Raw genomic sequence first — 18966 nt, forward strand, 5'->3', positions numbered from 1 at the left:
ACATGTGAGCCAAGCACAACATGTCGGAGGCCTGGATTTGGCCTACTAGCCACCGGTTTGCAAACTCTGTCAGTGTGAGTATTAATTGAGACAATGTAATACATAAAGCACTTAGCCGTGCACGTAACACATAATAAACACGCAATAAATGACAGCCGTGGTTATTATTACTATTAACTTCTCGGTAACTCAGAACCCCTACCCGTAACAATGGAAGTTGGGATTCCTGGGAGCTGTCTGGCTCACGGGCATCTGGGAAAACCTCTGCAGGCACTACAGAGATTAACGAGTGCCTATACATAGTTATGCTCTTCCTTAATTGAAACGCACTTCACTGAGATTGGGCTAGAGCAGTGGCTGTCAACCAGAGGTGATTTGGTCCCCGCAGGGGACAAGTGGCAATGTCTGGAGACATTGTTTGGTCGTCGGACTGGGGATGGGGTAGGGGGTACTATATGCCACGGGAATCTAGTGAGTAGAGGTCAGGGATGCTGCTAAATTTTTTTAATGAACAGGATGGCCCCTCACAACAACAACAAAAAAACACCTAGCCGCCAATGTCAATAGTACTGAGGTAGAGAAACACTGGGCTGAAGGGAAGTTTCCCTTTGCAACCTCTTTACAGAAAGGACTTTATAAGAACAGAGGATTGGATGGTTTCCTACGTGGTTAGGTATGGGAGAGGGTTAAGAGGAGATGAACGAACCAACATCTATAATTGTCCCCTCTAAGAGGCTCAGGGTCCTGCTTTCATTCTGCTTCCCACAGGATCTTCTCATCATTGTTTTAACTGCTGTCACATCAACATACTGCCTTAAAAATTCTGTTGAACCTGCATCAACTGGAACATGGGCTCTGGGGAAACTGAGGACTTAAGAGATGAAGTCCTGCTTGAGCCAAGGTCACTCGGCATGTTGCAAGGCAGATCTGGGTCGTGGTCCAGGTCCCACAGGAAGACAACACTCAATGTTGCTGTTGCCATGGTAATTATAAAGCAATTTCATCTATCCCTTAACACAGTTACTCCATAGAACGCTCTCACAAAGCATTGTTGAACTCACCCGTTATTCCATGGATATGAAAGTAATCACATTTTTTATATTCCATAATTCTGGCAACACGCGTGATTGGCCTTCACCTCAAATGGTATAAATAAGTAGGGTTGTATTGCACTGTGGTTGTCATGCATTGCTATGACTACTCCAAACAAAGAAAACGGTGCTGGTGGCAAAGCAAGTGATTCTCATTCACCTTAAGAAAGGAAAAAAAGAGTAACTTTTGTCAATTCCTACATTATGCTAAGTATTTTACATAACTTATTTAATCTTCCCTTGATTTGAAGAATTTCTTTAGGTCAGTTTTCTGAAACACTGCTGAAAATCAGATACCTGGGAGCTGTATAGAATCACAACAGCCAGGACGCACCCCAAAATCATTAAATCAGAATGGCTGGGGATGAAATTCAGGCATCGGTAATTTTTAAATCTCCCTAGGTGATTCCAGTGTGCAGCCTAGTTTGAAAATCAGGGTTTCTGGACTCGTTATCCTTATTTTACAATGATGCCAACACCCTAAGAGAAAAATGAACTTGCCTAAGGGCACTCAGCTGGTGAATGGAAAACTGTGATTCAAGTCTGGGTCTGCCTTTCTCCAAACGCCAGGCATAATCTTTCTCATTATGCTACTTTCTACCCAGAAGTTTGTCGTCTGGGGCTCTCAGTTAGACTTATCTGGTTACAAGCGTATGAGCTTGAGCAAAAGGTAAATCACTAGAAGGCTACCAGGGACTTGTAGATTCAATGGGGAAAAGGAAAACAGGCATGTCTGGTCATTACACAAGTGCTCAGATGAAACGGCAGTCCAATCTCTGTGTCGCTGTGGTCAAGATTTCAAGTCCAAGGAGGAAGCATCCAATCGAACTGACTTGGGTCATGAGCCTATCCCTTGACCAGGAGACCGTAAGGTCTCTGACCAATTCCAGCTGACTATATGCCATGGAGGAAGAAGACGATACTCCGCTAGGAGGGGACACTGAATCCTGGGCAGCCAAAACACAACACACGTCCACTCCAATGGAGGGGACAGAGGCATGTCTAAAAGCAAAAAGACGTAAGAGCGCCTCCCAGGTACATTGTGACCCTCAAGTAGAGCTCAGCAAAACCCCAGAGGCCACGTAATCAAAATCCCTGAAACAGGTAGGTCACTCAGAAGAAATATGCCACCTGGGGAGGTGCTCATGAATGGCCTCAAAATCATTTGCAAAATATGAGTTGGTGCATTTTTCCAAAGACAGGTCGGTGTACTTTATCAGATTAGCTAGATTCTTTTTTTTTTTTTTTTTTAAAGGCTAAGGCTGGGGCTTTGGGGCGATCTTAGGGAGAGAAAGGAGAAGAAACTCTTAGTCAATAGTTTCTAACAGAGCCGTGGGTCCCACAAGCTATCTAAAAAAAGAAAGCTGATGTCCTGGCTGGTACCACACAGATAAGGCTGGTACGGTTTGCCAAACTTGAGCCAGGAAAACGATGCTTTTAGAAAGGCAACAACAAAAACAGGCACAAGGTAAGAGGTAACACACTTGCTTGTAGTAAGGAAGAAGTTAGACCCGAAGAGGAAAAGGGACATGTGGATATCTGAACAAAATGGTTAGAACTCGAGGAAGCCAGGGCTGCTCCGAGGTCAAAGCCCACAGGGGCGATTACAACTCAGTTGCACGTGTTCAAATAGAGTGCTGTCCCGAGCTGCTGGGCTGGGCCTGGGAGCTCCTTTCCAAGGGATGACCTTCATCTCGTGCGGTACCTTCCCAGATCTAGGCATCAACACAGCCCAGCAGGCAGGGCCTGAGAAATGAGGCCACTGTGAGTGATTAGCAGTAAGTCAATAAGTGCCCAATGCATAAATTCACGGATGAATCAATATGCAGACAAAGGAACTACAATTGCTACCTGTGACTACTCAGTTTGTAGGAATTACGTATTAAGTACCTACTGTGTGTGAGGGATGGAGCTAGACTTTTACATAACGGGTTTCTTATCCTCACAAGAACCCTAAACGCAGAATATTATACCCATTTTATAGATAAGGATCCTAATACTCAAAGAGAGAAAAGGACTTACGGTAGTCACAGAACAATCAGCAATGGGATTTGAAACCGGGTCTCCCTACGCAGAGCGTCTGTGTACTCGCCACAATGGCTCACAATGTTCATTAGCACCAACTGCGTGTGGGGCATTTGGCCTGTATTATCCCTAATGCCCACAACAATCCTTGAGACAGATACTACTGTCTCTATTTTATTGGATGAGAAAGCTGAGTCTAAAAAGACAAGTAAGATTTGCCAAAGGGTACATTTTGAATACAGATGTTTTTCAAATCTAAATCTCTTTGGCTTTGAAGCTCAGGGCCTTTCCACCAAGTCCCCTGCCTATCCCATTTGATTTTTAAAAATGTATTGACTTAGTCTTATTTTCGCAAGCATGTACTAAGCCTCTGGAGAGAAATGTACAGCTCCTGCCGTCAAGCAGCTTTAATCTAGTTAAGAGATTAGTTACACACGGTAGAAGATAAGGATGATATTTATATGGCAATAGAGGATTTAAAACATGGTGGCAGAGTCTCTGGGACTTCTTGCTTCACGAGGTGGTCTCCACCCTTGAATCTGGGCTACCGCAGAAGAGACACTATGTTGCTTGGAAGGCTAGTTCCTGAAATGCCACGCATCTTCTGAGTTGTTCAAAGGTACAACTATTCTCGGAGCTCTGAGCCTCCATGTATGAAGTCAGACAACTCTAAGGCCACCTTGCTCAAGCCCCATCGAGAGGTCACCTGTAGGTACTCAGGTCAGCAGTCCCAGCTGAGTACAGCCCTCAAGTCAGCTGGGCCTGGGTGTCGGACACGTGAGCCAGCAGCCCGTAGGGGGTTCCAGCACCTGCTGCTCACGTCTCCCCCAGTCATCCGCGCACTCTCCTGCTGAAGCCTCAGACATCAGGGAGCAGGGAGAAGCCATACTGCTCATTGGCCAAAATCCTGACCCAAAGCATCGTGCAGCATAATCAAATTGGTGTTGCTTCACAACACCAAGTTTTGGGGTGGTTTGCGAAGCAGCTGTAAGTCATCAGCATTACGGCTTTTGGAGCAGTTATTTAATGCCAGCCAGGCACTGTCCTCCGAGCTTGACATTTATTACCTCATGTGAGCCTCCCAGCAAGCCCAGCACGTTCCTGTGAAAGAGCATGCCTGAGGTTACTTAGCTTGTGATGGCATTCAAGCCCAGGTCGCAGGAACTCCGGCATGGATACTCTGAACCGCTCTGCTGGAGAGGGAGGGAAATGATGTCTATGCAGAAAGTACACAAAGCCCAAAGCCACGCAGTTGTAAGAAACACCAACTGCTATTTTTGAAACTAAACATCTTTTTCTTTCCTAATTTCAGAAGGCTTACTGTGGAGCTGAGCTAATTATTTGAGCCTTAATCAGGGACCAGCCACTCCCTGAAGCAGCTGTCCTGGCCTCTCGACTGCCTCCAGAAAGTCCCTTGGGTTGGCTGGATGTTGGCTCAGGTTTAAACCCCAAATCCCAGCCCCCAGAAGTGAGAATGCATCAGGCTGAAAGGATCCTTAGAGACCTTCCAGTCTACTCCTCTCACCCCCTTTAAAGATGAGGAAACTGAGGCCCAGAGAGGTCAAGTGACTTGTCCAAGGTCACACAGCGTGACTGACGTCCAGCCAGGTCCCCACGTTCCAGGCAAGCATTCTACCCATTGTCCCATGAGGCTGTTGCTAACACTTCCCCAGAGCCTCCTCCCTCAGTCCTCCTCTTGACAAAGCTGTTCCCCCCACACAACTACACACAGCCACATTTGGCAAGAGGTGCTATCGGGCCCACTCTGCTCATGAAATGCTGTTTTGCAATAAGGCCTCTTTGTTCATTAGCAACACAGACAAAGAAAACTGGAGTGCAGTCTTCTCGGAAGGAGATGTTTCCTGTTTTAAAGGCAGAAGAGAGCTTCCGGGCTGAATATGGCTCAAATCAGCATGCAGCTCCAGTCAGGAGAGAACCCAGAGGAGATTTAGGTCTTTGGGAAATTTCTAGAACATCTAAGGAGGGCACATGGCAGGAGGAAGCGTATGGGAAACATTTTAAAAAGTATTAGCATGTTCGCCTAAGAGAGTAAACAGAGCACACTGGTTACCATCTTGTGGTATGAAGTAATTAGAGGGCGGGGGGCAGGGCATTAGGGTTGTTAAGACTCCCAGGAAGCAAGTGGCCTTCCATTTGGATTCCTGCTCAGGTCTTGGTTCCCAGTGCTCCTTCCCTGCAGATTTCCTATCTGAGATCTTCCCACTCTAGAAGCTAAACAAACTACCTTGGTGCTGATGGCCCTCAGGACACGATCTGCAATCCAAAATCGCCCATCTGGTGCCTCTCCCCTCTGGCTCCACAAGTCCTTATTTTTTGTACTAGATTCCATCCCTCTTCTGTCTCCCTAGCTTTCCAGATTGGCAGAAGCTTCGTATGGCTCTGAGAGATCTTTAGTGAGCACCAAACACTGTGAACGAGGCTGAAAGGAAAGCAGGGCGAACTTCTCCTGAGGCCCCCTCCCATTACAGACATTCAGCTGTCCAGGAGGGCCGAGATCAGTGGGGAGGGGGAGACTAGATGACCTCCAGAGAGACCTCAAAAGCCTGAGAATCTCTTGGCCACCGGAGGAAATGAGCGGGGAGGGACAGAACCAAGTTCCGTGGCAGAAATTCAGGCTTGTAAGCTGGCAGAGGATGGAAAGAAAAATGCCAACTTCTAGTAGGAGGAGATGTAGTGCACGTGTTTCTTAGAGCTATTGCAAGCCACAGAGCTTCTATCCCAAAGCAGTAAGTGAATGCTGCCTGAGACCCACCCGCCTACATACATGCATGACAGGTCTCCAGACGCAAGACGAGATCTCCAAAAAGAAACTGGACCAAATGACAGTTCTCAGACCCTTCCCCTCAAAGCCGAGTTCCCCCACAGACTATCCCACAAAGCTGCCCAAAGAGCAAATTTCAGTCCAAACTCCGCCCCCCCCCCACCGCCCCATTTCCCCCCAGGGAAAACTCCTACCTGCTTAGTTAAAGCTAAGAGAGGAGAATGAGGGAATTAACACCACAGGGAAACCATATCCAGTGGTTTAGTTATAGCTGGAACAGCCCGAGAGGGGAAGCTGGCCTCTCGAAGGAGGCCCTGTATCTCATTGTAGCTCAAATGCTGCTGTGCTGTGTGTCCGTGTTTACGAAATGTTTCTCAAATAAGGTCAGCGCTCTAGTGCTCTAAGACTTAGGGCTCTAATAAAATGCAGACCCTGCTCTGTTTGCCAGCTAGCTGCAGAGGCATACTTGAATGCTTTCTCAGAGACAATTGTTCTCAGATTAATATTTTCCCCATGAGTTTTTTTCTTTTCTTAATTTTATATGTACTATTTTTTTAATGATGTGTGAATGTTTCTACATATTTGTACCTCCTTAAAGGGATGAGTGGGACTTGCTTTCCTCAGTGGTTCCTGAGGGCTTGGTGTCTAGCACTGCCCCCCACCATCTCATAAATCACTCTGAACCTAGCATGGTGGCCTTCCCCTCGTCAGTCATTGGGTGGGAAGCCATACCCCAGACTGATTTCCTATTATTTTGAGCTGTTCTAGTTATGCGGACATTTCACTCGCTTATTCATCACTGTTCCTAGCACATAATAGGCTCTCAATAAACAGCTCCTGTAAATAACCCTCCATCACGGAGCCCCTTCGTTGGTTCTACTTTCTTGGAAACTGACACTTTTTACTTATTTAGGCAAAAAGTCCTCTCAACTCCACCTGCTTGAGTAGCTAGCATCCCTGGTGCAAAGCCACATTTGCATTTGTGAAAGATGCATCTTGATGAGTGAAAAGGAAAAGCCCGGTAAGAGTTTGAAGACCTGGGTAACTCTGAGCAAGGCTTTTCAGCTATCAAGTTTCCTCATCTGTGAATGCAAGATTCTAAGACAAACCCTGATCGTCTTTCAGATACAGGATCCCGTGGTTAAAATCAGACATTGCAGGTGGACTAATTCAAGTATTTGCATAGCACTGATAGAGGAGGTATCTGATCTCATTTAAAACCTGCATCAGTTCTATGAGAGAAGTGTTATTCCTACCATTCTAAAGGTTACAGATGAGGCAAGTGAGACTCAGAAAGACACTCCAACAACGTCCCACAGTTTAAAAAAATGACGCAGACCACAATTCTGCCTAGGTCTTTTTACTCATTTAAGGTTACGTCAAATTGTACTCCCCATTGGATTCCCATTAATACCATTTAGAAACCTCACATACAAAATACTTTTCTACCTACTGTCCAGAGCTAGGAAGAGATGAGAGGAGAAAAAAAAAAAAGAATGTCAGGAAAGTTTTAGACAGTCCAGAGATTCCTGCAACACATTTCTGAGCAGGACAGCTCTCCAATGACACCATCCTCACTGAGCCTCCGAATCACAGAACAATCTGCTGTGTTCTCTTGGGTTGTAGGGAGCTCAGGGGCACATTGTCATTCATCTTTGACAGAGTCCAGCCTTGGTGTCCTCTACACACCACCCTGGGCATCAAAACAGGCTTCAGATGGCCATGAAGATGAAGTCTGAAGTTGTTTCCAAGACTCAACTATGGGTTGGGAATCTCCAGTCTCCAGTGAAGGCCCAGGTCATAAAAATCCTCCTCAGATCCAGTCTCGGGAGCTGAGGCCCAGATGGTACGAGTCCAGGTTCAGTCCCGAGGCTAAGGAGAGCGGCACGAGGGGCAGGAGAGAGCAAGAGGCCAAGCTGGATGGCTCTTGGCGGGGGCAGGAGCGGCGCCGGCTCAAGGAGAGATGCACAAGATATGTACGTCTGCAGTCAAGCCCACGAACCTCAAAGGAGAAGAGGTCCGTGGAGTCCGCACCCTGCAGACCAGCCTGAGTTACGGCAGACACCACCTATAGAGGGCAGGGGAACAAGCAATGGGTATGGTGGTAGCAGACACGAACCAGGGAGGCCAAAACACTCAAGGGAGAGGCAAGGTGGGTGGTTAAATGTGCTGGCAGACTTTCAGGAACCACAACCCACACTGTTGCTAAAGTGCAGATGAATCAGGGGTCAGGAACCCAGACTGGCGTTTCGGACATGAGAAGAGGAGTCTGAGCCCACACAAGCAGTGATAAGGCTGTGAAAAGTGAAGTCACATTCATTCCTGCCAGGACGCATCGTATATCCGTCTGTTCTAGTAGGACCTGATCTCAAGGTAGGGGGAGCCTGAAGATCATGGCTGAGAGAAGGCGAGTGGTATTAAGACATCTAACTGGAAAAGGAGGCAATTCCTGCCCAGAGCTAGGCAGATACTTGTGGGGGAAATACTGGCCAAGAGGGCTCATCAGAACTGTCCTTGGAGGGTTTATCCCCCAAATTCAAAATTAAAAAAAATAACAATTAGCCATATAACCACGTGACGTTTTTCCCTAAGACTTGACCTATTAGATTCTGTTCCAAATGCCCATGTTAGATAAAACTCCCTAAAGAGCAGCTCCCATCATTTTAAATTGGGCTCGTGCTCTCTTAGGTTCTGTGCAACCACAGACATCTGCGAATCTGTACATATTCCCATTTCTACCTATGGGAACCCTATTCAAGCTCCAATTCAAATGCCACCTACGTCCCCAATCTGGACACCAGGTGTCCAGAACATAGCATTGGCATTCCTCTCTGGATGCCTTGCATCGAATAGATGCCCACTGGTTCAACTAGGACTCATTGTTCTTCTCTTCCAGTTGTTCTTTGAGAATTGAGTTTGGAAGACAGAGAAGGGGCTGTCTTAAAAGATTTGGGAGGAATGACATGACCAGTGGTTGCAGGGCAGACCTGAGACCAGCCTACCTGATGAACCCTGATTCTTCTGCTCCTACCTGGGTAGTGCCTTTACTTCTGTGACTCAGTTTCCTCATCTATAAAGTGAGGACAGTATGAGTTCCTGCCTTGCATGATTGTCAGATGATGAAGTGAGTCCGTGCGAGTCAAGTATGAAAGCGGTGCTAGGCACAAAGAGGGGCTCGATAACTGGTAGCTGTGGTGGTGGTGGTGGTGGTGGTGGTGGTGGTGATTTACAGAGATTTGGGGAGAGCCTGTAGACCTCCGTTCTCTATGCTTCATCCTTCTTCATATCCAGTCACAGCAGTACTCTAGCAAGGGAGCCTGTGCCAATGGGTACCCAAGATGGTGAAGGAAATCACTAAGAAGCTGAGGGTTCTCAGACAAGCTCTGCTACTGACAGAAGGGCTCAGTTTCTCAGGCTAAAATATTTTCCAGGAGAAAATCACACACAGACACACACACACACACATATACACACACACACACACACACCACATCCTTCTCCTGATGGGCTTCTGGCACCAGCCTAATAGGACAAGGACGAAGCTAACGTCATGATGGAACGTGCTATGAGAAACCAAGAGGTTAGAGAAAATTCAACAAACAAAGGAATTAAGCATTAATAGGAATTCATTCCAGAGAAAATATGAACAGAACCCCAGGGAAAGAAGATGCTCTGGGCCAATAAGACCTCAACAGTTTTATCCATCCCAGCCAGAAAGAACAGGACAATGTATTTATGTAATCCACACCCCAGACCACAGAACGACTTTGAGAAAAGCAGACAGGACACTGCTGATTATATCGACAACCTGGATAAAGATCCATAGGGCAAGGCCACTGAAATTGCAGAGGCAATGGGAAGAGCAGTGGTTAATATGCTAGAGGAGAAAATCAAAATAGAAAATGTTCCTGAAAAGCTGATGAAATGAAACCATTAGCCAAAATTTAATCAGGATAAGTGCAAACTGTTGCACCTAGACTCCAAAAAGTCAACTGCGCAAGTCTGGGTCTGGAATGAATGAGAGAGAATAGGATCAAGAGCAGGAGGGCCAGGGAGACACTGGGAATACAGTGAACAGCCCAGTCAGAATGACCAAACCAGGCAGTGGCCGTCCAAAGTGAAAACATCCCTTTAAAACACATTGACGGAAGTCAAGATAGCATGAGAGCGGATGGTCTCATAGTCATATAGGCAAAGAACACTGGAACCTATTTAGAATAAGATAACTAGGAATGGGGATAAAGCCTGCCTCAGAGTCTAACACATGCACAATAGTTGATGAAATTATAAAAATCTATGGAAGAAAAGAGAAGACTTGGATAAGTGGGTGGTGAGAAACCCAACAGCAATAGATTTTTGAAATCCTATCATTTGAAAGAAGGATTATACTTGCTCTGTGTAACAACAATCAATGGAAGAAAAGTTCAACCCCCAAACAAAAACTTATTCTTAGAAATGTTTTTAAAAATGGAATAAATTGCTTTAGGAAGAACTGAGTTCCTCACCATTGAATGTAATCAAGTAAAGGAGAATGACCACTTTCACTTTCTCCAAAATTATGAGGTGTGATAAAAAAATATGGTGAATGTTTAAATTAAAAAAAAAAAAAACTATTACAGTAAAAGACACATTGTCATTAATCCTCCTCAAAATACTCCCCCTTGCATCAAGCACACGTATCCCATCATTCTTGCCACTTTCTGAAGCAGTTCTGAAGTCCTCTTTCGTGAGTGTCTCTAGTTGCGCTGTTGTGGCTGCCTCGATGTCCTGAATCATTTTGACTTTGGGGAAGAGCCAGAAATCGCAAGTTGCCAGATTCAGCCAATCAGGTAGATGAGGACACACTGTCATGTTTTTATTTGACAGAAACTGCGGTATATTGGAAGTGATGTGTGACACGGAGCGTTGTCATGATGGAGGATGCTTTACTACACACTTTAAAACACACCTCCTCTCCACTGTAGCTCACACCTGACTGACTGCACCGAACAAGTTGAAACTTGTCACACACTGGTACTCAGGTCCGATGTGCCACTTTGCATATTGAAGACCCCTGCCTTCCTGTTGGATGGCACTCGGCAGCAGCATTCACCGTATTCTTCGATCACCCTTCGTATGTTGGTGGAAGCTCAACATGCACGTGGTTGGAACTTCAACCCTAACAATGTATCATATTTTTTTCCAAATCTGATTTTATCTTGAGCATGCTCTGGAAGGAAGACTAATCAATAAGGATTACAAGAATAATAATTATAAGAATACTTATGGAGGATACACCGTGATTGAAGCAATCGATGTGAGTTAATTCAATACTCACACCATCCTATAAAGGAGATATTATTGTTATTCCCATTTTACAAATGAGGACACTGACATCACCCAGCTAGTGAGTAGTACACCAGGACTGGGGCCCCATCTGGCTCTGGAGTCCATCCCTTCACCCACAAATATCGTTACCTTCCCCACCTCCCTACCTGCTCAATATTGAGGACTTCAAATCACACATCCTCCACCAATGTACAGGGAAGAGCTGTATCAGATGTTTCTGGCAACAGAACTATGAGGACCACAGTGGGTGGGGAGGAACGTATAGCCTTTGGTAGACCAGTACTTAGGAAACACAACCCAGGTCTTCAGAACAGAGAAGCAAAGGATTCCCAGTGTGAGCTCTTCCCACCTGGGTGAGGCTGATTTGAATTTCAGAGAGTGATGACTAATGAGTCTTGAAAAGTCAACACCGTGTACCCCAGGGGGAACCCTCTACCCTCTATCCTCTCCGGAAGTAGTGGTGGTTCAGAAAAGCTCTCCGGAAAAGCTTCCAAGCCTTGGTTTTTGTTTTTGTTTTTTTCTTTTCAGCAGCTCTAAAAAGGGTTAAGACCACCTTACATAATGAGGGTGGAGCATGCTAGTTAAATGCAGCTGTTTCACGTAAAAGCAGTAATGGAGGCAGACACGGGAAGTCAGTATGAGGAGGTATTTAGGGAGAGACAGGAGGAATGAGCATTGAAAAAAAAACAGTCAGGGCCAAAAATTCCCCTTGAAAATCCAACCCGCCCTCACCCCCAAATAAATAAGTAAACTGCATTCTTTATTTAAATATACCACAAAGCAGCACACGCATGGAAAAGACATAAATCACTTCAACCGTAATCCCCACTTCATGGACGGGAGGCCAACCTGGGCTTAGCTAGAGAGGAGAGGGAGGAAAGCGGGCATGAGGGTGTTGGGCACAGCCTACCCACAGGCTAGGAACTTACCTCCACAGGGTATGTTTAGAGTGGGCATCTCGAACCTTCCAGCTGAATGGGGCCTGAGGTGAACAGCTGGCAATGATGGCCATGGCCACCATCTCTACCAGTGTGAGGCGGACTCCGTGCCAGGTACCGCGCTAAGCACTTGCTGCCCATTAGTTCCTTTCGTCCTCCCCTAGAGGAATGTTTACTGTGCCCTTTACAAGTAAGGAAAAGGAGCAGGAGTGGATGAAACACTGTGCTGGGCACTGTTTTGAGCACATTACATGGGTTGTCTTGGGCCACGTGCATGACATTCCCACGGGGCCCATGCAATTATCATCCTGTATTATCGGTGTGGAAATATGGTACGAAGGGATTAAACAGACCGTAGCCCAGAGGACTGGAATGACTGCCCAGGGTACAACAGCAAGGACGTAACAGCCGACATTCAAACCAGAGCCATCTCCAGAGCCCACACCCGAACCACGAGGTACGGGGCTCTGACACCTTGTCACAGCCCATTTAGTCGACGCAAAAGATCCCACAACGCTCAGACCCACTGTTCTCACCTTCTAGGAGGGAAAGAACTCAGTGACAACAAACGGAGCTGGAGAGAAACAATATAACAATCAAAATGGCAAATATGCAGAAATAAAACAAGATCCAGATGATCGGCAAAAGCGAAACTTAATAATGATCCTACAAACACATCAATCAATACAAGAAGAGCCACCATCAAAAGCCACAGAGAGTGCAGGATGACGCCGCTGAGTGCCTGATTAGAAAGTCCTATGGTTTAAGTGTTCAGGATTTCCAGCTCTTTTCACTGGTATGTGCACAGTAGGAGTTTTCTACGGTTGCTAAGCAACACCTGGCAACCAGACTCCAGAGTGAATCACTCATTAGGAATCCTTGGTAACTCTAGTAAGGAAATAATGTCTAGTTCAAGAAAGCCAGATTTTAGAAACCCTTAATAACTCATGTAATAGGTTACTAGTAAATTGCCCGAAGCCAAACATAAAAATACAAATCTGTTAATTGCCCATCTTTCACTTGTAAGAACTAAAGAAAGACTTGCATTTTTTAAGAATCATCATTCATTTAGTCAGCATATATTACTTGAAAGCCTACTATGTGCCAGGTCCTGTTCTAGATACTGGGGAAGAGGACCATACACGAAAAACCATTAAGACTACACTAGGTTTCTACTTTCAGGAAAACAAGGCCCAGAGAGGTAAAGCAATCTGCTCAGCGTTGCACAGCACACTGGAAGTGTGTGTGCTCAGCTGCTCATGTCCAGCCCAGCAGACTTGCCAGGAGAGCACTGGGCCTCCCGAAAGGCCACATCGTCATGGTTGGCTCAGACAGGCCCCGTGATTCACCAGCTTGCCCCTGGCATTGTTAGCTGGCCCTGAGGGCAGAGAGTACCAGAAAGCAGGGCTTGGCTGTTGAGCATCTTGGAAAGTCTCCCACTTGACCTCGGGACCTCTGTGGTCAAGTGAGGGAAAGCCTATGATACGGTGTGGGTTTTTATTGGACCCAACCACCAGCGAAGTTTGCCGTCATCTGGAGTGACGGAGAAAATTAAGTTACCACATTCTCACGTTTCAGCCTTTCGCCCGTTTTCCTTCGCAAACAGGAAATGTTTATTTAAATACAGCAGTCTCCAGCATGTTCTGGAGCCAAGTGAAAAACCAAAGATGTCCACTCTTGCCCCACTCCGCTGTTCGGGCCACCACCTCGCTGCGGGTGAGAAGTGGGCCTCTGCCTCTAGGCAGGCCGGGGAGAAGGGGCCCCACAGGAGAGTTCATTTTCATCTGTCTCCTCTTTTCCAGGCCGAGATTGTGGTTGGAGAAGAATTACATCTGTGGGCTCCTTTTGTACTCAGAAGGGTAAAGGCAACATCTGTTTACTCTGTGCTCTACGGTAAATGTTTTGTTTCAGGCACCACCGTTCACTTCCTCTCCTCCTGTCCTCTATCTTTGCTGCACCGATAATAAATTACACTGAATTCTCCTCTGCGTTTATTTAGCTTTCTTGTGGGTGTCACCTCCTCATTGAGGGGGAAAGGACTGTCAGGAGTTTATAAACGACAGAGAGTTTCTCTTTTTGTGAGATGTGCTGACATTATGGAGAAGGAGCTGGAACACAGACCCCCAACTCTGATAGCAGCTTAATTACAAAGAATTCCACAGGCCCCATTTCAGGCCGAAAGCAAAGTCCAAATGGTGACCACATTATCCCCATGCAGGTTTTTCTAAATGGCACAGCATGAATGGACGGGGCCTCAGAATCAGAAACACCAACCAAACACACACACACACACACCTTCAGTAAAGCTTCTTTGGGAGGTAGAGCAGCAAAAATAAAGAAGAGAGAAAATGCTTCTTTTTTGTTATAAAACACAATGTAAACATTTGGGATCAGAAGAGTGGACTTGAGGAAGGTCATCTGACGGCAGTGCTGACAAAACTTACGCCCCTTGGAAAACAGCCCTGAGGAGTTTGAAGTCCTCACTAAAGGAAGTTTCCTTCCCCCCGTCCTTTGCTTACATTCTTTACGTTGAATTTCTGGCTTTCTTCTGTATACGCAATGGTTTTATATACAGTTACTGGAATGCAGTAAAGGCTCAAGTAATGTTTGTTGAATGAATGAAGGAAAGAAGGAAGGAGAAATTCCTCCCTAAAGAAATCCTTTGCAGAGGAATGCCAACTATCCCCCTACATGTCTGCAGACTTGAAATGCCACATCTGAGTGGACTGAGACAGTGAGGGATTGAAAGACCCCTGCAGCCCCCCTGGCCCAGCTGGCTCTTAAACATTGCCCCTCTCCTGGGGAGGGAGGAGACGAGAATGAGGGCCAGCCTTGGCAGCCGTATCAGCCCCCAGTACCCCAGCCTAAGCAGTCCCAGTGACCAGAACCAAGGCAGGTGAGACACAGGTATTCCTTCCAAAACACCTCCTACCCTGTCAATGCCGGCCAGTGACCGTGACTATAGCAGCGGGCCCAGGGAATGCCCAGGACTCCGGTGTCTGCCTAGCTTCTCCAGTTGTAGAGCAAATGGGCTGCCCGGAGCTGCCTGGGTCTCCTGGGGGAGGTGGTTGGGTGGCCTGCTCGCTACAGTGATGTGCCTGCAGTGTTTGAAGACTTTCTATATGCCAGGAGGAGAGGGGTCTACTCTCCTTGGTTTCCCAAACATGCAACATGATTTTGAAGATGGGGAGAAGTAATTGCAAGACCCCAAAAGGACAGCTAATGTCAAAGCAAGCTGAAGGTTGCAAGGTACAGCTGAAGTGCCTATGCCGTGACCCAAGCCCAGCCAGAACCTTCCCAAGGCCGTCTGCTGTTTATAGATCTTGGCCCAACTAACCCTTGCTCCAAGAACGTCCAGCAGAGTACTAGGTGTGGCTTTAGGAGCCAGACACGCTCAAATTCAAACGCTTCACTAGCTATATGACCTTGAACAAGTCACAAGATGACTTAACTGTTAAGTGAAATAATAAGCATTACCTATATAACTAATAAGACTATTAGAGAGATTCAAAGAGATAGCACATGTAAACAAATTGAGCAGGAAAAGCATCCATTAAACATTAACCACAGTTATTATTTTACTAACTCATGTGGCTGGCCCTGACGTGAGGACGGAGGGGGATTTAGTTTATAAGTTGTAGGCATCCACAAACACCACCCAAACCCCCTTTTCACTGGTATGGTAGAACATACTGTCTGAATTAAATTGTGGGAACCTGGATTCTGGTCCTTTCATCACCGTCAACTTAGGGTATGACCTTGGGCAAGTCATTTCACATTTCTGAGCCTTCTTTTCTACATCTGTTAATGAGGGTTCAGCTCTACCCCTCTAGAATCGCATGGTTCAACCCCACAGAATAATCTCTGCAGTGGGAGGAAAAAAATGCTTTGAGCCAAAGGAAAGCTCCAGGAAAAAGGCGGTTCTATTGAGTCTCCACCCAGGGACATGTAAAGAGGAAAAGGAAGAGAAGAAATGGGGTGACAGGAGGTGGTTAACAGGGATCCCACACTCTAGGACAAGTCCTCTCAGTCTCATCACCATTCTCTCCCCGCCCAAAGTCAAGAAGGCAGAACGGAAGACTCAGGCACCTACCCCTAAGACACGTGGGGAAAGAGGATGGCAGGAGAACAAGACCTGGAGAAGTCCACCACCGGACAGCAAACCCTCACCCACTTCTGGGCTAGGATCCCAGGCCAGTTCCCACCGGCTCCACCATTTCTTCCTCCTTTCCCAACTCCCCAACTGAGGGCTAGCAAGAACCCACCCCAAATCCAAGTTTTCAATTTGGTCGGAGGATCAAAATGATAAATGTTTCCAAAACGTTGACATATGAAAAGTAAATATTTGGTTGCACAATTGAGGTTAAAACGAGGGTCAATCCATCCCACTCTCCAAGTGCCTCTCCTCTCCCTGCCAAGCCCAGGATCCTAGGCTGAGTGCGGTTTGTAAGATTATAGCGCTCGGTCTCATTTAAAGGGCTGTCAGCATTTCCATTCTCCAGCCCTTTTGGGGAGGCATTTATAACCAAGCAATAAAAAATTCACCGGGGCTGCAACTTGGCATCTCCAAGGCTGCGCTCCAGGCAGGGCAGGTTTTGCGAGCACCCACTCTGAATTCTTTTGGTTCCTCAGAAGTTAGACCTTCACACACACGCTCAACTTTCCTTGCAAGGGCAGCCAGAGAGCGGCTGGCCCGGCCGTTCTGATCTCCAAGCGGGTCACAGTCTGGGGCCCTCTCTCCGGTGTCGGCGCCCTGAAGCCCCATCACCCCTCCGCTCTTCCCTTCAAGCCCCTCTGTAATGAGCGCAGATCCTTTACCCTCACCCTAAGACCTCGCTGGCTGCAGTGGTCTCTCTCTCCTCCCCACATCTCCTGCCAGCGTTCTGCTTGGAAGCTGTCAGCGGGCCCTGCATCTGGAGCCTTTAACCCAGGAGAGGCTCTACTCTACTCATCACAGGGGGCTTCCAGACCTCTATCCCCAGACCTGCTTAAAGCCACAAACCCCTAAGTCAGAGAGTGGAGGATCCCATCCAGGAGAGGGTCAGAGCAGAGAATGCATGCAACGTGACCGAGGGCAAAGGCAGGATCTGGCGCCGGGGGCCCCCTCTGTGGGACCCAGGTGGGTGGCCCGAATGGAGGCTGGCAGGGGTACTCACAGGCGTTCGGCGTTGCGGGGCATGCCCCGGGGAACCGCCCGGAGGCCCAGCCCGTGGCAGTCCACGCTGGCGGCAGAGCAGGTACACTTGGTGGGGCAGGCGGCGGCGGGGGGCCCGCTCAGGACGCTCGCCAGCGCCAAGGCCAGCGCCAGGCGGGCGCGCACAGCGGCGCCGGACCCTGTCCTCCCGGGGGCCATGGTGTGCAGGGGCCCGCGCCCGGAGGAGGCTGCCTTGGCGGGGCAAGACGCTTGAAGCCCGGAGAGGCGCGGGGGAGCACGGGCGGCCTGGGGAGCGGGCGGTGGAGTTGGCGCGGAGGAGGAGCGAGCTCAGCGCTCAGGCGCACGGGGCGCGGGCGGAGTGGGGCGCGCCGGGCGGCGGCGACAGCAGCAGCTCCATCGGCGGGGCTGGCGCTGCCCCGCTGCGCATCGTTCGGAGTGCCCAGGTACCGAGCGCCCCCTGTCCCCGCTGGCCCGCGGCCCCGAGCGTGGGCCGGGTCGGGGTCCTGGGGCTAGAGCAGTGGGGCACGGAGCCCGGGGAGGTCCGGCTTGGGGCCGGGCTGGGGAGCGCAGCGTCGGCGGCTGGGGCACCGGGCAGCCAGGCGAGCTGGCCGGCGCTCGCTCTCTCCATTCACTGAGCAGGGCAGACACCAGAGACGCGGGCCCACCCCTCCTGCGCCTCCCCCCCCCAACCCCCAGCCAAAAAAAAAAAAAATAAAACACGCCAGCTCCGCCTCCCATTGGCTGCGCTGCGCGTCATGTAGACTAAGTTGGGAACTTTGCTGGAGCAACCGAGAGCCCGAGGGAGGAGGAAGCAGAGGAGGGAGAGGGAAGTAACTGGGTAAGGGACCGGGCTTTGCCAGGAGAGCCCAGAATTGAGACTCATTCGCTCTTAGGAACCAAGGATAGATCAGGCTGGTGGCACTTTTTCTTGATTCTGTCACTGAGCTAGGCACTCTGTTCATAGTCTTTCCTTCTGTCCCAACTCAGTCCCGCCCGCAAGGGGGCATCTGAGTGTCCCCATTTTATAGATTGAAAGAAAAAAGAAGAAGAAAAAAAGCTCAAATTAGTGAAGTGACTTGCCGGAGGTCACACAGCTACTAGGGGGACGCCAAACCGTGGCACTCTGTAATTCACCCACGTTCTACATCACAGTCCATCAAAGCTGCGTCCCTACCTCATCAACAAAGATACTCAAAGATCCTACCTCATCTTAGCAAAGATCCACAACTTATTCCTAAAAGACCTACTGTATGGACACGAACGCACTCCTGTCACACGTGTCACAGAACTGGCGAACCCTACCTGGAGGCCTGCCCTGCTCTGCCCAGAGCCAATGCCGGCTGTGCAGCTAAAAGCAGAGATGGCGGGATGTGGACCCCTGGGTTCTCCGAGTTTCCACTTCCGGACTGGGTGACTCTGAGCCAATCATGTCACCTCTGAGCCAGGGGGCCACAGCGGTGTCTGGGGCCTCCTCACTGGGGTGCATGGAGCATCAAAGAAGAGAAAGTGTTTCTGCAAAACATTCATACGCGAGGCATCACTTCTGCCCCCAGCGCCTTCCTTCTTTCAGTGCCTCCTCTAAATTAGCCAGGTCTGAGCTTTTCCAGATGCCTTCGGGGAGGGGCTCGGGTGTTAGAGGCTCCATAA

At 48.3% G+C, this 18966-nt stretch overlaps 1 protein-coding gene across 1 annotated transcript in view; it reads right to left on the bottom strand.

Moving 5' to 3' along the window:
* The window catches only part of SLIT3 (slit guidance ligand 3), a 555128-nt gene extending 537183 nt beyond the window's left edge, over positions 1-17945 (bottom strand). Inside the window, exon 1 of the mRNA XM_033096396.1 lies at positions 17321-17945. Coding sequence (XP_032952287.1) covers positions 17321-17517 — 197 coding nt within the window. The 5' untranslated portion in view covers positions 17518-17945. The remainder of the gene's footprint in view (positions 1-17320) is intronic.
* Positions 17946-18966: the final 1021 nt, after the last annotated feature.

This window comes from Rhinolophus ferrumequinum, chromosome 24 (genome assembly GCF_004115265.2).
Source record: "Rhinolophus ferrumequinum isolate MPI-CBG mRhiFer1 chromosome 24, mRhiFer1_v1.p, whole genome shotgun sequence".
NCBI lineage: Eukaryota > Metazoa > Chordata > Mammalia > Chiroptera > Rhinolophidae > Rhinolophus > Rhinolophus ferrumequinum.